The sequence below is a fragment of the Amphiura filiformis genome, chromosome 12, assembly GCF_039555335.1.
Source record: "Amphiura filiformis chromosome 12, Afil_fr2py, whole genome shotgun sequence".
In the NCBI taxonomy this organism is placed as follows: domain Eukaryota; kingdom Metazoa; phylum Echinodermata; class Ophiuroidea; order Amphilepidida; family Amphiuridae; genus Amphiura; species Amphiura filiformis.
The window spans coordinates 40,464,008-40,485,301 of record NC_092639.1 but is presented as its reverse complement, the minus strand read 5'-3'; the positions used below and the strand labels follow the sequence as shown (position 1 = coordinate 40,485,301).

Here is a 21,294-nt window from a genome sequence, read left to right as displayed (position 1 = left end):
TACTAACTTTTCAAGTGAAAATATATATTCCATCGAAAATATATCAGACTTAATTGTATACATAGAAATCTATTATACCCAACCCATAAGTGCCCAATGCACCCAAATATCCCCGCAAATATCTCATACACGATTTTATTCATTCATTTTGGGCTTTAAACACTCAGAAGTCGTCCAAAATGGCAACATCATCAGCATGATCAAACCCTCTATGACTTGTTCACAAGTTGATGCTTTACAAATGACCCTCACTTGACCAAACACGCATAATACATGATCGAAACACCCAGCAGAGTTTTACATAAGATTATGTGGCTTGTCTTAACGATTCAAAAGATGCCACTTTCTTACCCACTGACACTAGCTAATTTGCATGGCAGAAATCTATAGTGCGGACACTCTTCAGTCGCAAACCAACAAAATTCGTGCTATTTTGGCGTTCTTGCAAAAGAAATCTCGTGAATCGAGTGCCCTCTCAACAATATCCCTAGATGTTTGCCAATAATGACACACTCTAGAAACGCCAACATAAATCACCCAACAGCTTCATTTTAAGAATTATTTCAGTATCCAAATCAATAGGAACAGAAAGAGTATGGTCTACACATTCCAGGAAAATGTTTTATTTGTTTCTTCCGCCATTCTATATTTCCCTAAATTCATCACATTTTTTTCCAAAATCCTATGTAAATGATTCTCCACGCTACGCAGAAATTATGTGCGATAAATCATACAAATTTGCCACAATTTTACATCACTTTAGACAGTATTGCAATATCTTGATGATTTTAGGCATTTTGAACGGCAACTTGAGTATTTTCAGAAATCAAATATCGCGCCAAGGGGATGACACTCTTATTCACGCATTCATTTACAACGCAAACTTGTATCGAATCCCGGTGGTTTGCGACCAATGAAATGTCCGCACCCCTGGATTTATTAATCCCTGGTATGAATTATGTATTAGATTTGTCAAGGCAATAACCACGATCCGTTTTGTAATAATATAAAAGCACTTGCAATAGAATCCCGCTGAGTTCAATGAACTGCGCCCTGAAACCGATGGAGAAGTGCCCCATAAAGAAGCTATCCCATTGACCTCTATTAACAGGTCAGTGAGCTCTCCATACACAAATGAACAAGTACAATAGGACAAGGCCAGCACCTATTTCATTTCTTTTTATGTAACAAATTCAGGTTTTTCCATTACGCGGGGCCGCCGGGCAATACAAATTTAATGCTAACATTGAATGAACGCAGAATCAAGAATGGGCGTTTCTAGTACATACAGCGTCTGACTCTACCTGAGGACCTAGCCTAAGTCCCATGGGCTCCAAGAGTGGCTCTCCATACACACATGAACAAATACAATGACGGGTCGCCATTGCTCTCCATACACAAATGATCAAATACAATGGCGAGTCCGACTGCCATGCAAATGAGCCAAATGAGCAGACCCTCTCAAGGGTCTGCTCTGTGATACCACACTGATCACTAAAACCACTAGAACCACAAACCGCGAAATATGGATATCCAACTAGTTTGCCCCGCAGGGCTACAAAGAACCGCTAACCGCGAAATATGGATATCCAACTAGTTTGCCCCGCAAATCTAAAGAACCGCTAACCGCGAAATATGGATATCCAACTAGTTTGCCCTCGGAGCTTCAAAAACCACTCACCCCGAAATATGGATATCCAACTAGTTTGCCCCGCAGGGCTACAAAGCACCATTAACCGCGAAATATGGATATCCAACTAGTTCACCTCGCATGGCTACAAAGAACCACTTAGCGCGCAATATTTTTTACCTCAAAAAAGAATTAATATCTACCAAAAACGTTTCAAAACGTAAAAAGCGGCCAAAGTTTAAAAATCTTTCCTGTGTGGCTTTTCACCCTTTTTTAAACTTGGTCCCATTTATGAAAGTTTTAAAGACCCATACGAAGTCATCTATAGGCTACTTGTTGGTTTTCTTAGTTGTCAATGTTTATTTTGTAGAGCAAATGAATTAATGTTCGTGCGTAATTGAAGTTTTTTTTTAGCAAATACTCACTTTGTTAAATTCTACATCGTCATGTGCGATTCTGCGCCTTATGTACAGATGTAGGGCCTATATGTAGCAGGTTGACACACAGTCAATTTGCTAAGTATATATAATACTCTACTACTCTTTATGATCACGCAATATAATAAAACACAAACCTTGAAATGTTTTGGATAATACATACGGTAGCCTACGTCATATTGCACCGCTTTCGAACAGTCTTAAACCTATAAGAGTACATTGTTGCATGTAAAAATTAGGACTCATTCTTCATGTTAATACTACTTTACTAAATGACTAAATGGGACCAAGTTTAAAAAAGGGTGAAAAGCCACACAGGAAAGATTTTTTAAACTTTGGCCGGTTTTTACGTTTTGAAACGTTTTTTGGTAGATAAAATATGTTGGTATACCGCAATGTCAAATAATCGTTTTAATGTAACTTATTCTTTTAAGTAAGGAATTGACGTGGTCGATATAATAGAGCGTGTGTATCATATTTATAGTGAGCTAGATTATCCGTTATTAGTGTATAAGATCCTGCGTAATATACCATGTATACTGGGGTACCCAAAAAGGTGGTTTTGTTACATTTTGATGTGCAGTTTGGATTTCAAAACACTGCCTCATTTCAAATATATAGTTTTAGTTTTGGTTTTGGTTTTGGTCACGTGGTTTCCTATTGTCCTGCCTAACCACTTGAAGCACAAGATATCGAACTCATTGTTTCTACCTTTTGTTTAAAACTAAACATTTGTGACAGGTAGTTTCGGTTTTGGTTTCAGTTTCTTATAAGTGGTGTGACGAATAAAATTACAGGATTTTCGAGTTACCTGATCTAAGTATACAAAAGAAATGTTTAAATTTCGCAGTGCAATATTCACGAGCAGAGAAGTCGAACAAAGCAGTCTACATTTGAAAGCATTGATTTAGTTTGAAAGCATTGACTTGAGACTACGAATTAGCCTAAGCTGATTTCACTGTGAAAATATATAGACCATCGAAATATTTCCACAGACATTACAATAGCCACTTGACAGATTATGACTTCATTGATATAAACACTATTATACACAACTCTATTTATGTGCATGTCGCATGACGGAAGATCAATATCATAGAAAGCTGGTTTAAACTAACTTTTATTCAATTTATTTATTGGAGAATAGAGAGAGAGAGATAGAAGAGATCGCCGGGGAAAGAGGGTATGTGTGTGTGTGTGAGGGGGGAGGGGGTAAGGGTAAGGGAGAAAGAGAAACAGAGGGGAGAGAGCATTGGAAGTGGGAAGGGAAGGAGGGGGAGAGGGGGGGCTCAAGAGTGGAGTAATAGGGAAGAGTCGATATCGAGTGTGGGGAGGGGGAGGGAGGAGGTTATATATAGGTGGCGGAGGAACATAGGTAATAGGTATGGGTTGTGCTTTCCGGGGAATAATCTAATTCATAATCAAATCATCTGCATCATCATGCATCGTTTATATTTCAGACAAATAAACAAAACACCCCCCCCCCCACCCCTCAATATATGCACATGATTTCTACATGTAGGCCTAGGTCTCGTATATATCCATCCTTTATGTCTCAACGATGTCTATGCATAACTTATCAAACGAATCTCGGAACTCGGGTGTAATTTTATGGTGTCATGGAAGTGTGCCACCTACGGCAAAAGTCGCCCACGTTGATAGATATCGATAATGAAAATGTTAGCACAATAGGCTATTATATACGTATGGTTATAGGCCATTATACTTTTGATTATATATACCCTCTTGTGTCCTCCCAGCACAATAGTGTTATGATTGCATACCAGTTCATCTCCACATTTTAATCCCTTGATTTTTGGTTTCTGAACAATAGAGAAACCAAAACTATATATTTGAAATGAGGGACTGTCTCTTGAGTATTCCTTCACTTAGAAGATTCAATTAGGTCTTACATTGAGGATAATTTACTCTATATTACCCATGTTTTTATCCTGTTTGGAAATATATTTTAATCAATTTTTTATGACGTTTGGCATGAAATGTGCCAAGGATGGTTGTGGATTAGGGGGAGGTGGATTAGGGGGAGGGAGTCATATCGTAAATTTGATCTAAAACCCCCATTAAAAATTTGAATCTAGTAAAAAAATGTCTAAATGAACCCCCATGGTCATTATTTTGTGTCTTAGAGAAAGCAGATGAAGTATAGGATTGGAATTAATAAGTTGTGATGCTTCTGTGTATAGCAAGGACCATGAAACTTATACAGTGATTGATTTTCCTGACCAGATACATGCAAACTGATATATGACGTATTATGCATTCGTCAAGATAATCGTACTTGCCATGTATGGAGTTATATCATTTAGCTATCGAGCCTATTAGGGAACAAACCAAAAGATCGACGACGTCCTATAAACATAACTAGTTTAGTTTCTCAGCCGACCCCCTCCCTCCCTGCCAGAAACGTAATAATGAAATGTTGACAATTTTGACATAATAATTATAATGACACATTCTTCAGACCGATGTTTTTGTACAAACGTAATCGAGTATTTTTACCCCCTCCCCTAAACGAAACTAGTTTCGTTTATAGGACGTCATCGATCTTTTGGTTTGTTCCCTAACGGTTCTGGCTAAAAACAATAACTCCACAGCGCATGCGATTATCTTGACCATGTAATGCATTGCAAATATCAAGTCAAATATTGTGGACCCCAGGGAAGCCATTTTATTTTGAATATTTCAAGGTCAAGTAAGGGGCTGTACAATAATTATGAGCCCTGTTCGAATATAAAATAACAACAGTCCAATTATGATTTTTGATGACCTATTATTTTCAGGAATTGACGAGGTTGGTAACTTTACATTACGTCAAAACTTTTGAAACCGTCTTGAATTTATTGCCATTGTCATTTTGAAAATTAAAATATTTATATTAAACTAATTACTAATACTGAACAATAGCCACTGCTCTGGGATTTTGAATGTTGTACTGTTTGTAAATTATAATTTGAGAACTCGATTCAACTTGAGAAAATAAATGCTGTACTCGTTAGGTGGATCCCTAGAACCCTGACACGCCCACCTCTACACCCCCACACACCCTTAACCCATTGCAAATAACCTGAACACTAAATGTACTAATAACCTGCTTACTCCATTTAGTTTTCAAGAAATAGCTAGTTTAAATGTGCCATTTTTAGGTTAAAAAATCCTTAAATAGCGTGATCGCTGCCATGGAAACGGAATAGAACGAGCGGGTTACAATTTTGGCAACATGGCAGAATAGATTCTACAGACTCTTCTGGAAATTTTGATATATGATCTGTCCAACGACGCGGAAATTTCATGGGGCTGGCCCCTACTAGTGGTTTTACCAGCCACGGGAAAGCTGAACATGTTAAGTGGGGTAAATTAACCAAGCCCCCACCCTGGACACAAAAAAAACGGTGAAGAGGAGCAAAAAATAGGTTCGCACATAAATACTACAACTTTTGATCAGAAATTGGGAATTTTTTTAATTTTGCACCCCCCTCCAAGGTTAAGTCTGGTTGCGCCACTGCTTTGTAGTATCATTAAAATGAATTAAATTGTTTGGTAATATGATACTTGTACCCAGTGGTGGCGTAAGCATTTAAATTTAGGAAGGCGGACGAGAATACTTTTTAAAATCTTTCACAGAGCCAGAAGGTTCTGTCATTTATTGCATCAAGTTTTTTTAAAAACATACAGGCATGTATAACAAGAAAATACATTACAATACAATACACAAATCATATTTGAAAATCTCAATTAAGCTCAATAGAGTTTAAAGATAAAATTGAACTTGATTTTAAAAAGGAGTTCAATATGATCCCAAAGAAAACATTGAATATTTTCTCTCTCACTTCCACAAAAAGTACATAAATTAAGATTTAATAATACCAATTTGAGCCAGCAATTTATTCACAGCTATATATCTGTGTAAAATCTTAAATTGGAAATATCTTAATGTTGTAAAAATGTTGTATAAATGTTTGCAAAATGTTTTGTCAACTCTTACATAACATTACGTTAGAATATTTTGCATCAAGTTTTCAAAAATGTTTTATTTGGACCTTTTTTGACCAAAAAAGCTTTAAAAAATCTGAAGCTTTAAAAAATCCAGGACCAAATTCTTTTTAAACTTCTGCTTTATGTTTTCAAGTGCTCTCAGGGCCGTGCCCCCAATTATCTTTGTGAGCTTCTTTCAGCCTATGCTCCCGGAAGAGAATTGAGATCTTCTTCCGATAAGACCCTGCTTAGTCAGCCTAGGGCACATAGAGGATCTGGTTTAAATACCTTCTCTGTCTCTAGCCCGAGGGAATGGAACAAACTCCCTAAAGCCATCAGGGAGTCTCCATCAATTCCAGTTTTCAGGAAGAAACTGAAAACTCACCTTTTCAGTTAGCTTCTTTCTTGTTCCACTGTGTTTCTTTTTCCCCCATCCTTTCTCTCCTTGTTCAGCGCCTTGATAAATTTTAAAGGCGCTATATAAATACCTTTATGTATGTATGTATGTATGTATGTATCTTAAATTTTAGGACTTTTTGCATAGTTTTGCAACAGCCCACACTGGCTGTTGAGTAAGACTTTCAGCAAACAGTTCTTGGTAACACTGAGGCAACTTTAACAGAATGTACATGAACTGCATGAACTTATATAGTCATGCATTTGTTTTAAATATAGGCCTACAGCATTAATTGACATCTATATGTGAATATATTGGGTCTATACCTTTTAAGATCTACATTTCACCAATGATGAGAACTCTATCAAAATGTTAAAAAAGCTAGATTTCCAAGATAAAGATTTTTAAAAAAACCCAACTGTGATTTTTTTGGTCGGGAGGGAGGGAAAGCACAACCAAACCTTTTTTTTAGGCCTTATGACTATCCACTATTGTGTGATAATGTATACCTGAAAATCAATCAACATTAGGTTTCACTGCCTGAAGAGAATTGAACACAACTTGAATTCCCTCCTGGGGTTAGTATATGTCAATGAGGTGACCAGATCAGCAGGCTGTCATTATAGCTAGACGCAGTATGATACAGTCTATATCACACAGATGGGTCAATGAATTACATAAATATGACCTTATGTGATATTTAGTTCCCACAAAGTGAGTTTTGCCTGAGGCAATTTGTGGTTAAATGTTGATCCTTCACTACAAGAGTTATTACCATCGATTTGGTTGAAAAAGGAGGTGAGACATACATGTAACAGGGGAGTAGCCAGATTTCTTAGTCAGAGGGGGTAAAATAATTTTTTGGGGGCAAAGAAAAAAAAAATTGCAGTTGCATCATACAATACAGTTTGGTTTTTAGAGAGACTGTACATGTCTTCGAGCTTCCAAATAGGTTTTATTGTGATGATGTGTGCGCGTAGCGTGCACAAAATTGTATTTTACACTATTTTGGCCCATGATCGGGGTGCCCATGCCCCTTTTCTTTTCCTTTGCCCTCCAGATTTTCTCTTCATTTTTTGTCAGGGGGGCACTTTTTGCTTTCATTTTTTGTCAGGGGGTATTCTGCCCCCCCATACCCGCTGGCTATGCTACTGAGACATTATCAATTCTGTTCAGGCAGTGAAACCTAATGAATCGTGTAGTTTATAGTAGTGTAGTTTATAAGAATACAAAATAAATACTCCATGAAAATGCCCACCACCTCTAGAGTAAAATGTTACTGGGCCACTAGATATTGGATCAGTACTGACACCACATATGCATTGAGGCTGTTCCCTAAGACACGGTAGCATTGCTTCACTGTCACATCGGCTGGGAAATCTATGGGAAATGAAAGCACAAAACAGAAGACAATAAGTTTATGTAACACAATATAAAAAAATTAATAGGCATTTATGGTTATGCCATGTTATTCTGAAGGGTTGTTATTCGGAAGGTTCATTACTCTAAAGGGTCATCACTCCGAAATTGTACATCTGGGTGGAGTGGACAAGTGAGATTAAGTATTTTTCCCAAGGACACAACTTTGTAATCATGAGCCAAATGCCCCAATTGTTAGGCTGCCAATGCCATGCATGCATGCATGTTCTCACAAATAAAGATTTTCTTAACCCCATTGCTATATTGCATCAAAAAGTTGAGAGCAGCGTGGCCCAGTGGTTAAGGGTTTTTACTGGTGCAATTATCCGCTCTCTCTATTGCAATGAAGAGAGCGGATAATTTAAAATTTTTGAGGAAGGTGCATTAAAGGACAAAGATTTCGCAGCCAGTTCCGATCAGGGTAATGCCTGGCTGTCTGTACACCCTACATTGGGCATCACAGGAGAACAGTTTTTAACAATGAATGATTCACCCAGGCTAAATAGGAATCTAAAAATATCAAAATCAAAAGTTATCCTTCTTACTACTGGTGTGTTACAACTTTTTTAGTTTCATTTTTGGTATAAACTTACTAAATTCTTCAGGTAGGTGATGTAGCCTGGCTATTTCTCTAGGAGTGAAATAACGTAGTTTAAGATTGCGTAGCTTCTCAACAACCTCTGGGGCTGGTTCTGTCTTGGATTCCTGAGCCAAAGAGCTGAAAGCTTCTGCACGCTATTAACAAATAAAAAATTATACATGTTTTTACACAAGTAACAATTTTTATCATTTGTAGCCTGTATTTCAAAGTGTAATTTTACAGGCAAACATGTTGCAATTGTTTAATTAAATGTTGATATGGCAGGTGGTGATAGATATTTAGTACTACCAGTATTAGAAAAACAGGAAACAAAGTCAGGAAATGTTCATTTACAAAACATACTTATCATGCTTGTTTGATTAAAAACACTGAAAACTCATTTTGGAAACTGGTGTGTGGTGACCATCTTGGACAACATATTGAAGTGTTATAATGCTGTCTTCAGTGGTGTTGCTAGTGGGTGGGGACACATGCCCTGGGTTTTTGTTTCCTGATAAAATTTGGGTCCAAACAAACCCTTTTTTTGGATTTTTTCCAAACCTGAGCATTTTTGCCCAAGTTGACCTCACAGATGGATTTGTCAAGACTTTACCATTCAAAATATGTGTACTTTATACTTTAGACCAATAGACCAACAATTTAGTTGTTATGAGGCCCAAAAGTTGCCATAATTTCAGGGTTAAGACCACCCTTAACTTACTTTGGCAGTGGTGTTACTTTGAAGCACAGAACCTGTACCCTCCGCTTTGTGGCCATATCTGAGAAGACAAAATTAGTCATCATAAAATGTGTTTTAACACATCATGAACAGGAACATTATGGAATATAAGATAGCAAACAATGCTTTCATTGGGCTATTCCATTTAAAATCCACACTACCCCTGTGGAAGATTTAGATAAACTCTTCCACAAAGGGCGTATGAGTAGACAGTTGGGTAACTTCCATTTCAAACACTCACTCCAGTTGTGGAAGATATAGGTAAAGCTATAATACAGGGGAAGTATGTGTTTCAAAATGATTAACACTGACCAATTACATTTGAAAAACATACTCACCCTGTGGAAGATATTTCCAAAATCTTCCACAGGGGAGTGTGGATTTCAACTGGAATAGCCCATTGAACTCCATGTCTAGGCCCAAATTGTGTTTAAGGCAAGCGGGATGACAGGAGCCATATTTTTTACAGTTTTAGCCATTTAACTAAAACACTGTAGTATTCTTCTGAATATATAGGAAATAAGTCATGGATACAAATAATTGCATTTATATGGATGCCTTGTGGTTCTTGAGTTTAAAAAGCAAATAATAATATCGTCACTGGGCGAACATGGATAAAGCCTTGTAGGTGTAGACTTTATATTGAAGAGGTTGCTTCATCCATGTTCAAGGGCCAAAAATACATGCAGAAAACACCTCATATTTACTTTTGGCCCTTGAACATGGATAAAGCTTTGAAGAGGTTACTTCATCCATGTTCAAGGGCCAAAAGTACATGCAGAAAACTCCTCATATTTACTTTTGGCCTTTGAACATGGATAAAGCCTTGTAGGTGTAGACTTTATATTGAAAGGTTTGCTTCATCCATGTTCAGGGGCAAAAAGTGCATTTGAACTCACCCTTTTGTAAAGCACATAGTTCTTTCATCACTTGATGTTACAATATCCATCAATCTTCCATACCTGACTAAAACCTTATCAGGTAATGCATACTTGGTTATATCATCATCATCCAATTCTTGTAAATAGTCCTTGATTGTGCTATTCAATACAAAGGAACTACACGTCCTGCTTTCTATTGATGCAGAAGCACACTCTAAGCCATCTATTTCAGGCCTCACAGCATCTATGTGTAAGCTTTCCCTGCAAGTCTTTTCACCATCTTCTTCATTGTGTTGTTCATTACTATTTCTTAATGCAGAACTACAGTGGCTTGTATCACCACAATCTGTAGATACATGTTCTGTCCTGTGTGAGCTGTTTTCACATTTTGAACTTTCCGTCTCCAACAAACGTTTGCTGAAAGCATCTTCAGATATATCATGCTTCAACTTCTGTTCACCGTTAGAGTTGATGTGATATGTTTGCAAGATATGGTTTGGTGCAAGACTGAAAGTGGATGCAAATTGTAGGGGGCGCTTTTTGGCTAGTAAGAAATATCGAAGACGTTGATTTGGAATACCCAAGTGAACTGGAGAGAGCAGAAATTCCTGAAACAAACAAAAAACAGAATTTTAAAACAAGGTGCATATTTTTGTCAGTGTTTTTCATATGCTGTGTCACTGAACCCCACCCATTTAACACTTCACAGCAAGCAGCTTGCACATAAATACTACAAATTTTGATCGGAAATTGGGAAATTCTCAAATCTTGCCCCTCAGAAGGTCTGGTTACGCCACCATTTTAATCTTAATTTACAAGAATATGTACAACAAAAACCCGTATACGTACAAACTTATGACTCTGCTAATTCTTACCTCATACGTGTAATTGCACTTCTCAAGAGTTTCTATTAAATAGTTTCTGTGGGGGGAAAAACAGCAAAAAAATAAACAAACACATTTTGAATTCTATAACATTTACTATGCATTGATTGTTCGGCAAAAGATACGACTGCAAAGAGCTCTGAAGTATGTTTCCGATATTGCCACATATGTTTCCACATCTGACATCATGATCAGAGGCAAGTTAACTGTACGAATGCAATGAAGTGAATAAAGAAAATATGTAAAACTTCGCTAAAGATTCTGGACCCTGCCTTGTTTGCGTGTTGCTCATGGAGGACACAGTATACATGTAATGTACCTACAGATTATTTCCAGCATGATAAAGCGTTTTAGTGCAACTTACGCAAACATTTATACATGTAATGTACCTACAGATTATTTCCAGCATGTTTATCCAGCATGATAAAGCGTTTTAGTGCAACTTGCGCAAACATTTATAATGCTTAAGTTTAAAGACAATAATTATTGATCAATTTCGTGCTTCTACCAATCAAATGCCACTGGTACTCTTTCTTAGTCTCCATGTGTGACAATCCATTTGGTGGATTTACCATTGGATCTCACACTGGGCTTTCTGAGTCCAGACCTCTCTAGTCTAATTTCTTTGAAGATAACACCTAAAAAGGAATGACGTTGCCAATGTCTTGTTTAGTTATGCTGTACCTGACACTTGTATACTGAGAACTTTGGTGGTAGCTGGTGATACATTCATGTTGGAGAATTGACTGGGTTTGCATAATCCTGTTGAGCCAGAGATAAAACCATTTGGGCCAGTTTCTCGAAGCATGGCTAGTGGTCAGGCTTCCTAAGCCATCAGGCTTAAGCCAAATTATTCCTATATACCAGTGCTTACAATTTCACATTGTACATCACCTAGATAGATAAATCAATAAAATGGATCCACATATATTGGTAGGGCTAGCCTGCTGGTTTAGGAAGTATGACCACAAGCCAAGCTGCGAGAAATCGGACCATTGTGACCTGGGTCTGAGCCTTTGTGATGGGGTATATCTCATTTTACCTCACTCCTGGGCTAAGCTTGGCTTGTGACTATACATTATTAGCTTTCTGACCTAAGGTGGGACAGATTTCCTGAGATGCCAGATGTGCACCTTTGATGAGGTTCACATGTTTGTTGGCCAAGCATTTTATTTTGCGCCGTGGTTTATCCCCGTACCTTTTCTGGAAGTCATACATACCTGGTATGAGATGTCTCAAACCCTTTCACATTCTCAACTAATATGTAGCATGGGGTCTTTGGTAATCTGTGTAGGTGACAAAAATAGATTTGCCTGGTCTTTATTTTGTAAAAGGAATGTTGGCAAATCAATGATGTCATGTCTCTCTCACACCATGTAGAATGCTATTCACATTTTCACACAAAAATTCAAAGCGAGGACTTGTAATATTGTGTAGGACTGTGTATTGTGTGTCCGTCCCGGCATTCAAAGCGAGGACAAGAGTGAGTTTCACACCTTCAAAGTGAAGACATTTTTTCATCTATTTCTAAATAGGCCTAGCACATACAAAGAGAGGAAATCGCCCTTATATACCTCCCTTATACCCCCTACAGAAAGAGTGTCATCCAGTACTAGTGCACCTATTTACAAAGCGAGAACTGCGATTTTGCCCTCACTATGACAAAATGTCCTCACTTTGAATGTGGGAAACTATATCTTGTCCTCGCTTGAATGGCTCGGCGAACACACCCCGACATGCACACATCCCCACCAGGGTATACTGGATGTCTACTGTTACAGTATGTTCCCTTACAAAAGCACAGACCCCATACAAACCATCTTAAACTTGATTAGGTAGGTTAATGACTTATCTCTGCCAAACAAGAAGTTGTAAACAGTAGCAACATGTTTGAACTGTCAATGGGCTATTCCAGTTGAAATCCACACCAGCCCTGTGGAAGATTGTGGAAATATTTGCCTCAGGGGGAGTATATTTGTCAAATGTAATTCTGGTCAGTGTTAATCATTTTACCTATATCTTCCACAACTGGATTGAGTATCTCAAATCAAATGGAAGTTACCCAATTTTATATTCTATTCAAAACTCCTACTCCCACGGTATGGAAGACTAGCTAAATCTTTCACAGGGGGAGTGTGGATTCTAAATGGAATACTCAATGGAACTACAAGGAAGTATACTTCTCCAGGCAAGTATAATTCATTCATTCATTCATATTTTATTTCATCAATCATCAACATTACAAGTGACACTAGTAGCTCAACAGAGTAAAATATTAAATGTAAACAAAAGTCAATGGTATAAATAAATAGCAATACATTTTAAGTAGTAAATCAATATAAACCGAGAACAACAATATTAATATGTATGATTGAAATGTATAATGATATTATGAGCGTGCTTGTAGTATTTAACACGGATATATACAACCGTGATGGTATTGGTAATTGATTTGGCAGTACTTATGTGTATACGCTGATAAACGCCAATTAACGGATAAGCTGGCTCACTACAAACACGCTCAGTAAATACATGATAAAAACATATTAAATGTAAAACATGATAATAATAATAATAATATTTAACATTTCCAATGTTTTTAATATAATTTTATAAGAATATGATAATATAATAATAATGCAATAAAACAACATAATAATATACATGTAATAGTATAATGATAATATTTTTGTAATTTTCTTATTATATATCCATGTTTTTGTTCCATCCTTTGTCACTGAACAAACAGTCTGATGACATGCCCAGATTCACCCCTTTTGGAAGAAAGATTATTATTTTTATGGTACATTGACAGCCATACCTTGCCATGGGGGATTACCTTGGGTTTAACCTGTTGATCTTTTTTAATTATCACCCTCATAGTGATTGAACTATAATACATAGACTTTAAAGGTTGACAGCCTCATTCCCCCACTTTACCCCATCAAATTGCAGATTTTAGTATCAGGTGAGAGCTCATATTTTTCTCATTAACATGTTGAAATTTGGCATTCCAAATATGCATATTTCCAAATAAATCATCAAAAAACTGTTAAATTAGTCTTAACTGTGGTATACCACGTTTGAGACCAATTTGACAGTCTTTTGATGATATCTTCGAAAATACACCGATTTGGTACTCCTAATTTCAATATGTTAATGAGAAAAATAGGATCTCTCATGATTATCATTAATAAAATCACTGTAGACCATATGTGACCATCCATCCATCTCAAACCGCTCGTAAAGTCGGCAAATTGTATTTCGAGTTTCAGTGCAAAATGTGCATAAAGGTTGTATTCATATTTACCTAATGTTTGTCCTACATGTTTCTCATTTTAGTGTCAGTCAAATGCCAATCTTTAATCCTATTGTTGAAGAGGATAATAAGCTTATACTTATGTATAGAGTTAGTAAATAGCTCTAGTCTTTGTTTGCTTTGGCCAAATCCTGTTCAAGTGGTGGGTTAACTAACAATTAACAATGAGAGGATATTCCTGAACCTCGCTGACTTGGGGATGATTTGAAGTGACCGCCAATTATGACAATTTGATATGTAATACCAGCGATGTGGAAAAGAGAAATAATGTACACCAAAATAATGTACCCTTTAACTGAAAGAGCAAAGTTTAACAAGCCATAAGTCTGCTTCTGGATATTGTTTGAAGTAAAATGATATATCATTGTAAAGCTTATGATATATATTTTCTTAACACAGAAGAAAACAAAATTGACCAGGGGCCGGCTTTACGAGCGTTTCGACGTGGACGGTCACATATTATCATGATTTATCACGCTGTATAAATGCCAGTAATTCCATAAGGAATTAGTTCCATTTACAAGAAACATTTACATGTTCTTTTTGCATGAATGTTTTAATGGGACAACATTTTATGTTATACGTAATTTTCCAAATATATCAGGTCACCTTCCTTTCAAGTCTTTACCTTTGTAACATATCCATCACATAAAAGAAGCTCTTGGTTCTTGCATCTTGGCTATCTCCTTTAAGTCCTTGCCTTGTGAATGGTTGACATGGGGGACTCATCAGCAACATATCAGCATCAAGCTTTGTGAACTCTGCTTGAGTTATGCCCTGATAAAATTAAAAGAATGAACATTATGAGGTTAATATTCACACAACAGTGATATTTATCGAATGAAACTAATGGTTATAGAGGCCTTGCATGTGACGTATCATCCCGTAAATTTGGCGGACTACTCAAATGCATTCAACAAAAGCATGATTGCAATCTACTGTGACAGTTCGTCTCACACACATAACCCTGCACTACGATCAAATAGGTTGATGACAACATTTGATTGAATGGACTGCACTCCGACATAACTACGGTGAAGGACACCGGCTCAAATCCTTTGTTTGGAGCCAATCGATAATTTCATGCAGGGCCTCTATTGTTTTTAAGGAAAGTGATGAGAGATGGCATTTGACATTGGGACTATTCCAGTTGAAATCCATACATCCCTATGGACGACAACCGGGGACGACATAACCTTAATCTCCCATACACCCATTGAATGTGTATCATCGGCCCTCAGACACACACATACAGGCATAGGGTTCTGTTACTGTTTTGTACTGTTTACTTCCATGGGACAGAAGTAATACTATAACTTGACAACTCTAATACAAAGCATATCAGTTGGCAATCTTAATGTTTGCAATCAACTTTACAACACTATCAGTCTCACAATGAGCAGAAAGTCACTGAGTCACGCTATTTAAGTACCAATATTAATTAAGTAATTATCTCAAGTGGCCTAGTGCCATAAGTTACCAGCTATGACCTGTACATTGTTGTTATGATTTCCATGTTATATTGCAATACACAAAACCACATTTTTCTTGATTTCACTATGAAATTGAGCAAATAGAATTCAATGGATATGTCAATTTGGAGTCATTAAGGTGGTACTACACCCCCTGATAAATTTTGATTCAAAGATTGTGTGTGTTCATGAAATATTCATTTAGATTTAGTTAATTATTGTTTGTTTAAATGGTCGCTCCGTGTGGAGATACGCTTGGGTCCTGATGGGACCAAGCTCAAACAAAATGCTCAAGCCAGGTTAAAAAGCCTATATACATGTAGGCATGATGCCCTGTATGGAAAGAGAAGTGAGAAACAGATTTTAAGACAAGATCAAGGAAGGCCACTCCCAACAATCAAGTTAACAATTTTAATGTCAGCCTTTGGGTCAAGAGAAAGGAAGTGCTTAATCCAATCTCAACTGCCACTGAGGCTGAAATGATGTGGTTAGGCGAAACTCACAAGGGTAATGTGGGAAGCCCGGTGGGAAGTAAGAGCAAGGACCCTATTATTGAAAGAAGTGATCTGAACTCTAAACATGGTAGTATTGGACACTCTCAGTCTGAATATTAGGAACTCAACATCATGGCTCAAATTTGGCAAACTAGGTGCAGAAAGGTGACAGCATACAGCAAAATTGATTCAAACATATACTATACACAAAGCTGGTGATTTGTTTTCATTTTAAACCACTGACCTTTATTTTTGCATTAAAGGAGGATTTTGTGATCCTTGCATCCTCTTTTTATGACATTTTCCAGTACATATCCACGAAGAAAGCCTATTCCCAAAATTTCAGTTGATTCCGATTTTATGCGTTTTGCGAGTTATGCATGATTATGTGTATTACACTGCTCCATAGACAATGCGTTGTAATTTCGTTCTGGTGCACCAGAACGAAATTCAAATTTCACAATATCTTTGCAAAACGAATTAATCTGCTAGAAATATTTTGTACATGTATTATAAACATTATGTAGCCAGAGGTTTCCAATGATATAAAAATCTCAACTTTTTTTGAGAAAAGTGGGGGGATGAGGCTGTGGATCACGAAATGCCCCTTTAAATGTATGAAGGAAATAGTAAATCTAAGGTTGATGTCAACTGTGCCAAATTTGGTTAGCCATCTTAATTTAATAGTTTGTCTCCGAGCCCTTCCAAAATTGAAACCCTAATGCAGAATGCATTTAATTTTTTTAATCAAAATGTGGGAGGGACTTTTTGAGAAAAATTCCCCAGGGAATTAAATACGCATAGCACTTGTCACTGTGTTCAAGATGAAAAATGGTATTGAGATTATATACAACTAATGCTATTTTTATATCTGTCGATGTCAGAAGTGAGATGTAAGTGGTAGATTTTGGAGAAAAAAAACCAAACATGATATTTACTCAATTCAGGTGGAATAACGCTCAAAAAACGGACTTTCTATAAATGCACACTGAGGCTTTGAGACAAACAATTAAATTAAGATGACCTTTATATATGACTTATGTAGTGTGATTAGGAAAGATTCATAATGGAGAGTATAAAGACCAAGTAAAGAATCCCAGGGGACCAAATGTGACATGATCAAGGGGAATGAGTCACATGTCGACCCTGGTCGAAAATGAGTTTTACATATGTTAATAAAGAGTACATTTAGAACTTTCAGAAACAGAAAACCCCATGTTGATACGACTTTTCTTTGCAAAGTTATGTCAATTTATCAATCACTGAAAACAATATAAAGCAAAAGAATTTTAACACTTTCTTTGCCAATATCTCAAAATCAATATTGGCGACATCCGACTCATTTCCCTTGATCGTGTCACAAATTGTATTTTCCTTTCCTGATCCCTTACCTCTATTGATCTCTGCATTAGATTAGTTTGAGGGAAGTTATGCCTGTAAACCTTATTGGCCAGATCATTGATATCAACTGCACCAACTGTCACTGCGGCAATTCCACTTGCTACAAAGAAAGCAATTTATTATGAAAAAAATATTAACTGGTAGCAAAAAGATGTACAATGGGCTTTTCCATTTCAACCCCTGTGGAAGATTTAGCTAAAGTCTGCCACAGAGGGAGTATGAGTTTTGAATAGAATAGACAATTTGGTAACTTCCATTTGAAATACTCACTCCAGTTGTGGAAGATACAGGAAGGTAAAGCCGTAACACAGGGGGAGTATGGGTTTCAAAATGATTAACTCTGACCAATTACATTTGAAAAACATACACCCTCCATTTTATTACTATTAAAATAACACCCTTAAAATGAAATTACAAATTTAAAATGAACTAAGTGAAATAATAAACAAATTTAAATAAATAAATTTAAATAAAATCTATAAGTGAAATACTATATTGTCATATTGAAGTAAAATAATAAATAAATATAAAATAGCAAATAAATAGATGAATAAATGAAAAAAGTGATAGGCCTAAAATAAAAAATAAGTATAAAGTTTTCCTTCCTTCCTTCCTTCCTTTTACCAGTGTTGCCATATAGTGAGTGCATAGTTCTCTAAATGCTCTGTTATTGGTACTATAGAACTATAGTCTGGTTTTGTGCTGAAAGCAATTGATTTTCTAAGTAGAGTACATGTCAAGATGAATAACTGTATCAACCTGCGTCAAAATCGGCGCAGCGGTTGGAAAGTTACAGTTTATTGAAAATTTAGGACTGAATTTTTATAATGATGGTTTCAAGCAATATTTATGCATGTTAGTATCAATATACATGCCTATAAAGTTGTTCTAAATCCACAGTTTCAAAGAAATTCCCCTGCAGCAAGGCTCCAATAATCAAAGAAACTCCTTTACTTCAAGGAAATTTGGGCTTCATATGAGGAAAACTAACGTACAGTGTTGCCAGTTTTCATGCTCACTGAACACTAATTAATGCAATTTTTAGACCTTTTTAATGAATTTAATCACATTTTCTAAATGTTTTTTGATACTTTGATGATTTCTTTAATTTTGTGTGTCAGTCACTTTAAAGCATCATTTCATTTATTAATTGATCAAAAATCACAATTCCCACTGCAAAAATTAATTAAAATTGTTAATTAATTATTAATTATGCAAATTAGCGACTATTTCCTCAAAATAATTGATCAAAAATTTGGTACAACTTATGTTCTTATGAAAACAAATGTGGGATAGTTTAAAGAAGATAATTGTAAAATTATTAAAGAAAAACAATTTCTTAAAGGTCCGTAACCCGATCGACAGCATCATCCCCCCGATTTTTTTCATTGTTGATGAGGTTTTGGTATCACATAATAGATACTATTTTTCTTGTTACTATCCTGAAATTTGACGCTCCAAGTCGATGTATTTCGGAGAAATCATGAATCACAGCGGTTTTTACAGGTTACCAGTTTGTAAACAATAAAAATTTCTTCGGATCATGGGAAGAGAAAAAGCGAACTACGCTAAGTGTAGTCTCGCTGCCAGACTGTATGTGGCTATCACGAGGATCGACGAGTGTCAGACCGACGCAAACTGGCTGTGTAGGAGACTACGCTAAGTGCTGAGGAGACGGTCCGCCATATATAATTAAAACAATTCCTTGATTATTTCAGTTGGTGAAATAGCTCAATTATTAGCGCTACCGTTCTTTTTACCCGAGAGGTACCGGTTCAAAACCCGTATCGGAAGGTTTTTTCCTCTCCATTTTTAACCCAAACTTTTTTATATTCATTTGAAATGTACATATTGCAAGGGGAAATATATTTTGTTTCCTTTTTTCTGAAACGGTATGCGAAAAAACAAAAAAACAAAACAAAAAATATTTTCCGTTCAATACGGGCCGAGCATTGCAGCATGTCAGCATTCGTCATACGAACGGGAATTGTTGTTGTTGCATGCCTACCCAGAATGCAATTCACATATACAAGGTATTGGATTGCAAATTTGGCTATTTATTCACATTTACGCTGAAAATGCTCTCGTTTTTCACAAAGCAGCATAAAGGGGAGATATTTGATATTATTATGTAATTTTAAAGACAATCCATATCCAAAACCAATAGGGTTACCCCCCTTTAATGAAATTATGATGGTGCCATGCCAAAATAAAGACTATAATAAGAAATAGGTTCCTAAAACGTTCAAATTTTTTGTCAAGTTGTCCCGACAAAACAAGCCATAGCTCGAAAACCGGTTGGCCTTTTTGAAAAATTCAAAAAGCATTTTCATGCTGAATTTATGTTCTATCCAATAATGTACATGTACATTATTCTACATTATACCACTGTTTTAAATATTGCCTGAATTGCCTATTTCCATGTTTACTGTGCCATGCTCACTGTGCAATCAATGGATGACCTTGTCAACCAATTCAGTGAGCACACTGAACTACCTACTTTAAAGTGCAGCCTGCGTGTGTGCATGGTTAGGAACAACTTAAACATAAAATTGAAGACAGGTGCGAAATATACAGTGAAAAAAAAATTTAAATACTAGTATTTAGCTGTGACCGGCCCTGTAGGGCGCTGGCCGCAATGCTGCCTGTGCTTGTATTATCCAGGTATTGATTATAATGGTGTTGCCTCGGGGTGCTGCTGTGAATCATGGTCGGAATGCTTGAACTTTAACAATCAATTGACTAGATGTATCAGCATAATCCTCTATAAATCCAATCCAATAATAATAGGACGCAATGCTGTCTTCAACCGCTTGTCTTGATCTAGCTCGAATTCATTTGAAATATCAATCAGATTACAGCATAAGCCAGGGTTGGGACACTTAGACAATATCATATATGTCCCAATCGATATGGGATAAATTAAAATCACCTCCCAGCCATGTTCAAGTTGTCTCTGCTTTGCCTTTGTCAAATCGATTAGTCGGTCAACAAGGACCTCACTACTACCCGAGGCCGAGTCAGGTGGCCTATAAAAGGCTCCGACAAGGATAGACTTAGACCCACCAATTTCTAATTGAGCCCAAAGGATCTCACATTGATCGTCCAAAGTTTAAACTGTCGTCGACTCCAGATCCGGGTTTGTTTACTATAGTGAGTGCAGAATTCGGCAACCATGGACAATCAGCGTCTAGTCAAGGATTTGTAGACTTTTTTGGCTAACCTGGTTATTGATCTACCTACTTCGTTTATGCGCTGTGTTTTTACACCACTTATTTACCTTGTAAAGCATAATGCATCCCTCCGATACCGCTGTATAATTCTAAAACTTTCAGTACATTATTTTCCTGCACCTCCATGGACGCCGCCATTTTTCTTTCTTTCTTTCTTGTGGAAATTCCCCCGCTTGTGTAGGAGCACCTCCGTAATGCAAGGAAATAGTCTGGCCCGTACGCAGTGGTATTTTTCTCTGGGTATAAAATTGAGAAAACAGTGTTCCTGATAAAATGCAGTAGTTAAGCTCTAGGAAAACCTTCATTTATCTGAGACCCGGGATATGACACTTTAATTTGTCTAAAGAGCTAGACTGAGCATTTTTGGTGTAAAGTTGTTGTTTTTTTCTTCTTCTTTTTTTAAAACTATTTTTTG

The 21,294-nt window shown here is 36.7% G+C and overlaps 1 protein-coding gene across 1 annotated transcript; it reads right to left on the bottom strand.

Annotated features, from left to right (window-relative positions):
- Window positions 1-7,598: 7,598 nt before the first annotated feature.
- On the bottom strand, window positions 7,599-21,079 carry LOC140166194 (tRNA (cytosine(38)-C(5))-methyltransferase-like). The gene is made up of 9 exons (XM_072189594.1): window positions 20,927-21,079; window positions 17,637-17,746; window positions 14,908-15,056; window positions 12,181-12,246; window positions 10,952-10,997; window positions 10,095-10,684; window positions 9,178-9,235; window positions 8,470-8,611; window positions 7,599-7,837 (listed from the first exon to the last, which is right to left on the bottom strand). The coding sequence occupies exons 1-9, from the start codon at window positions 21,015-21,017 to the stop codon at window positions 7,734-7,736; spliced, it is 1,356 nt and encodes a 451-aa protein (XP_072045695.1). The 5' UTR covers window positions 21,018-21,079; the 3' UTR covers window positions 7,599-7,733.
- Between the last annotated feature and the right edge of the window lie 215 nt (window positions 21,080-21,294).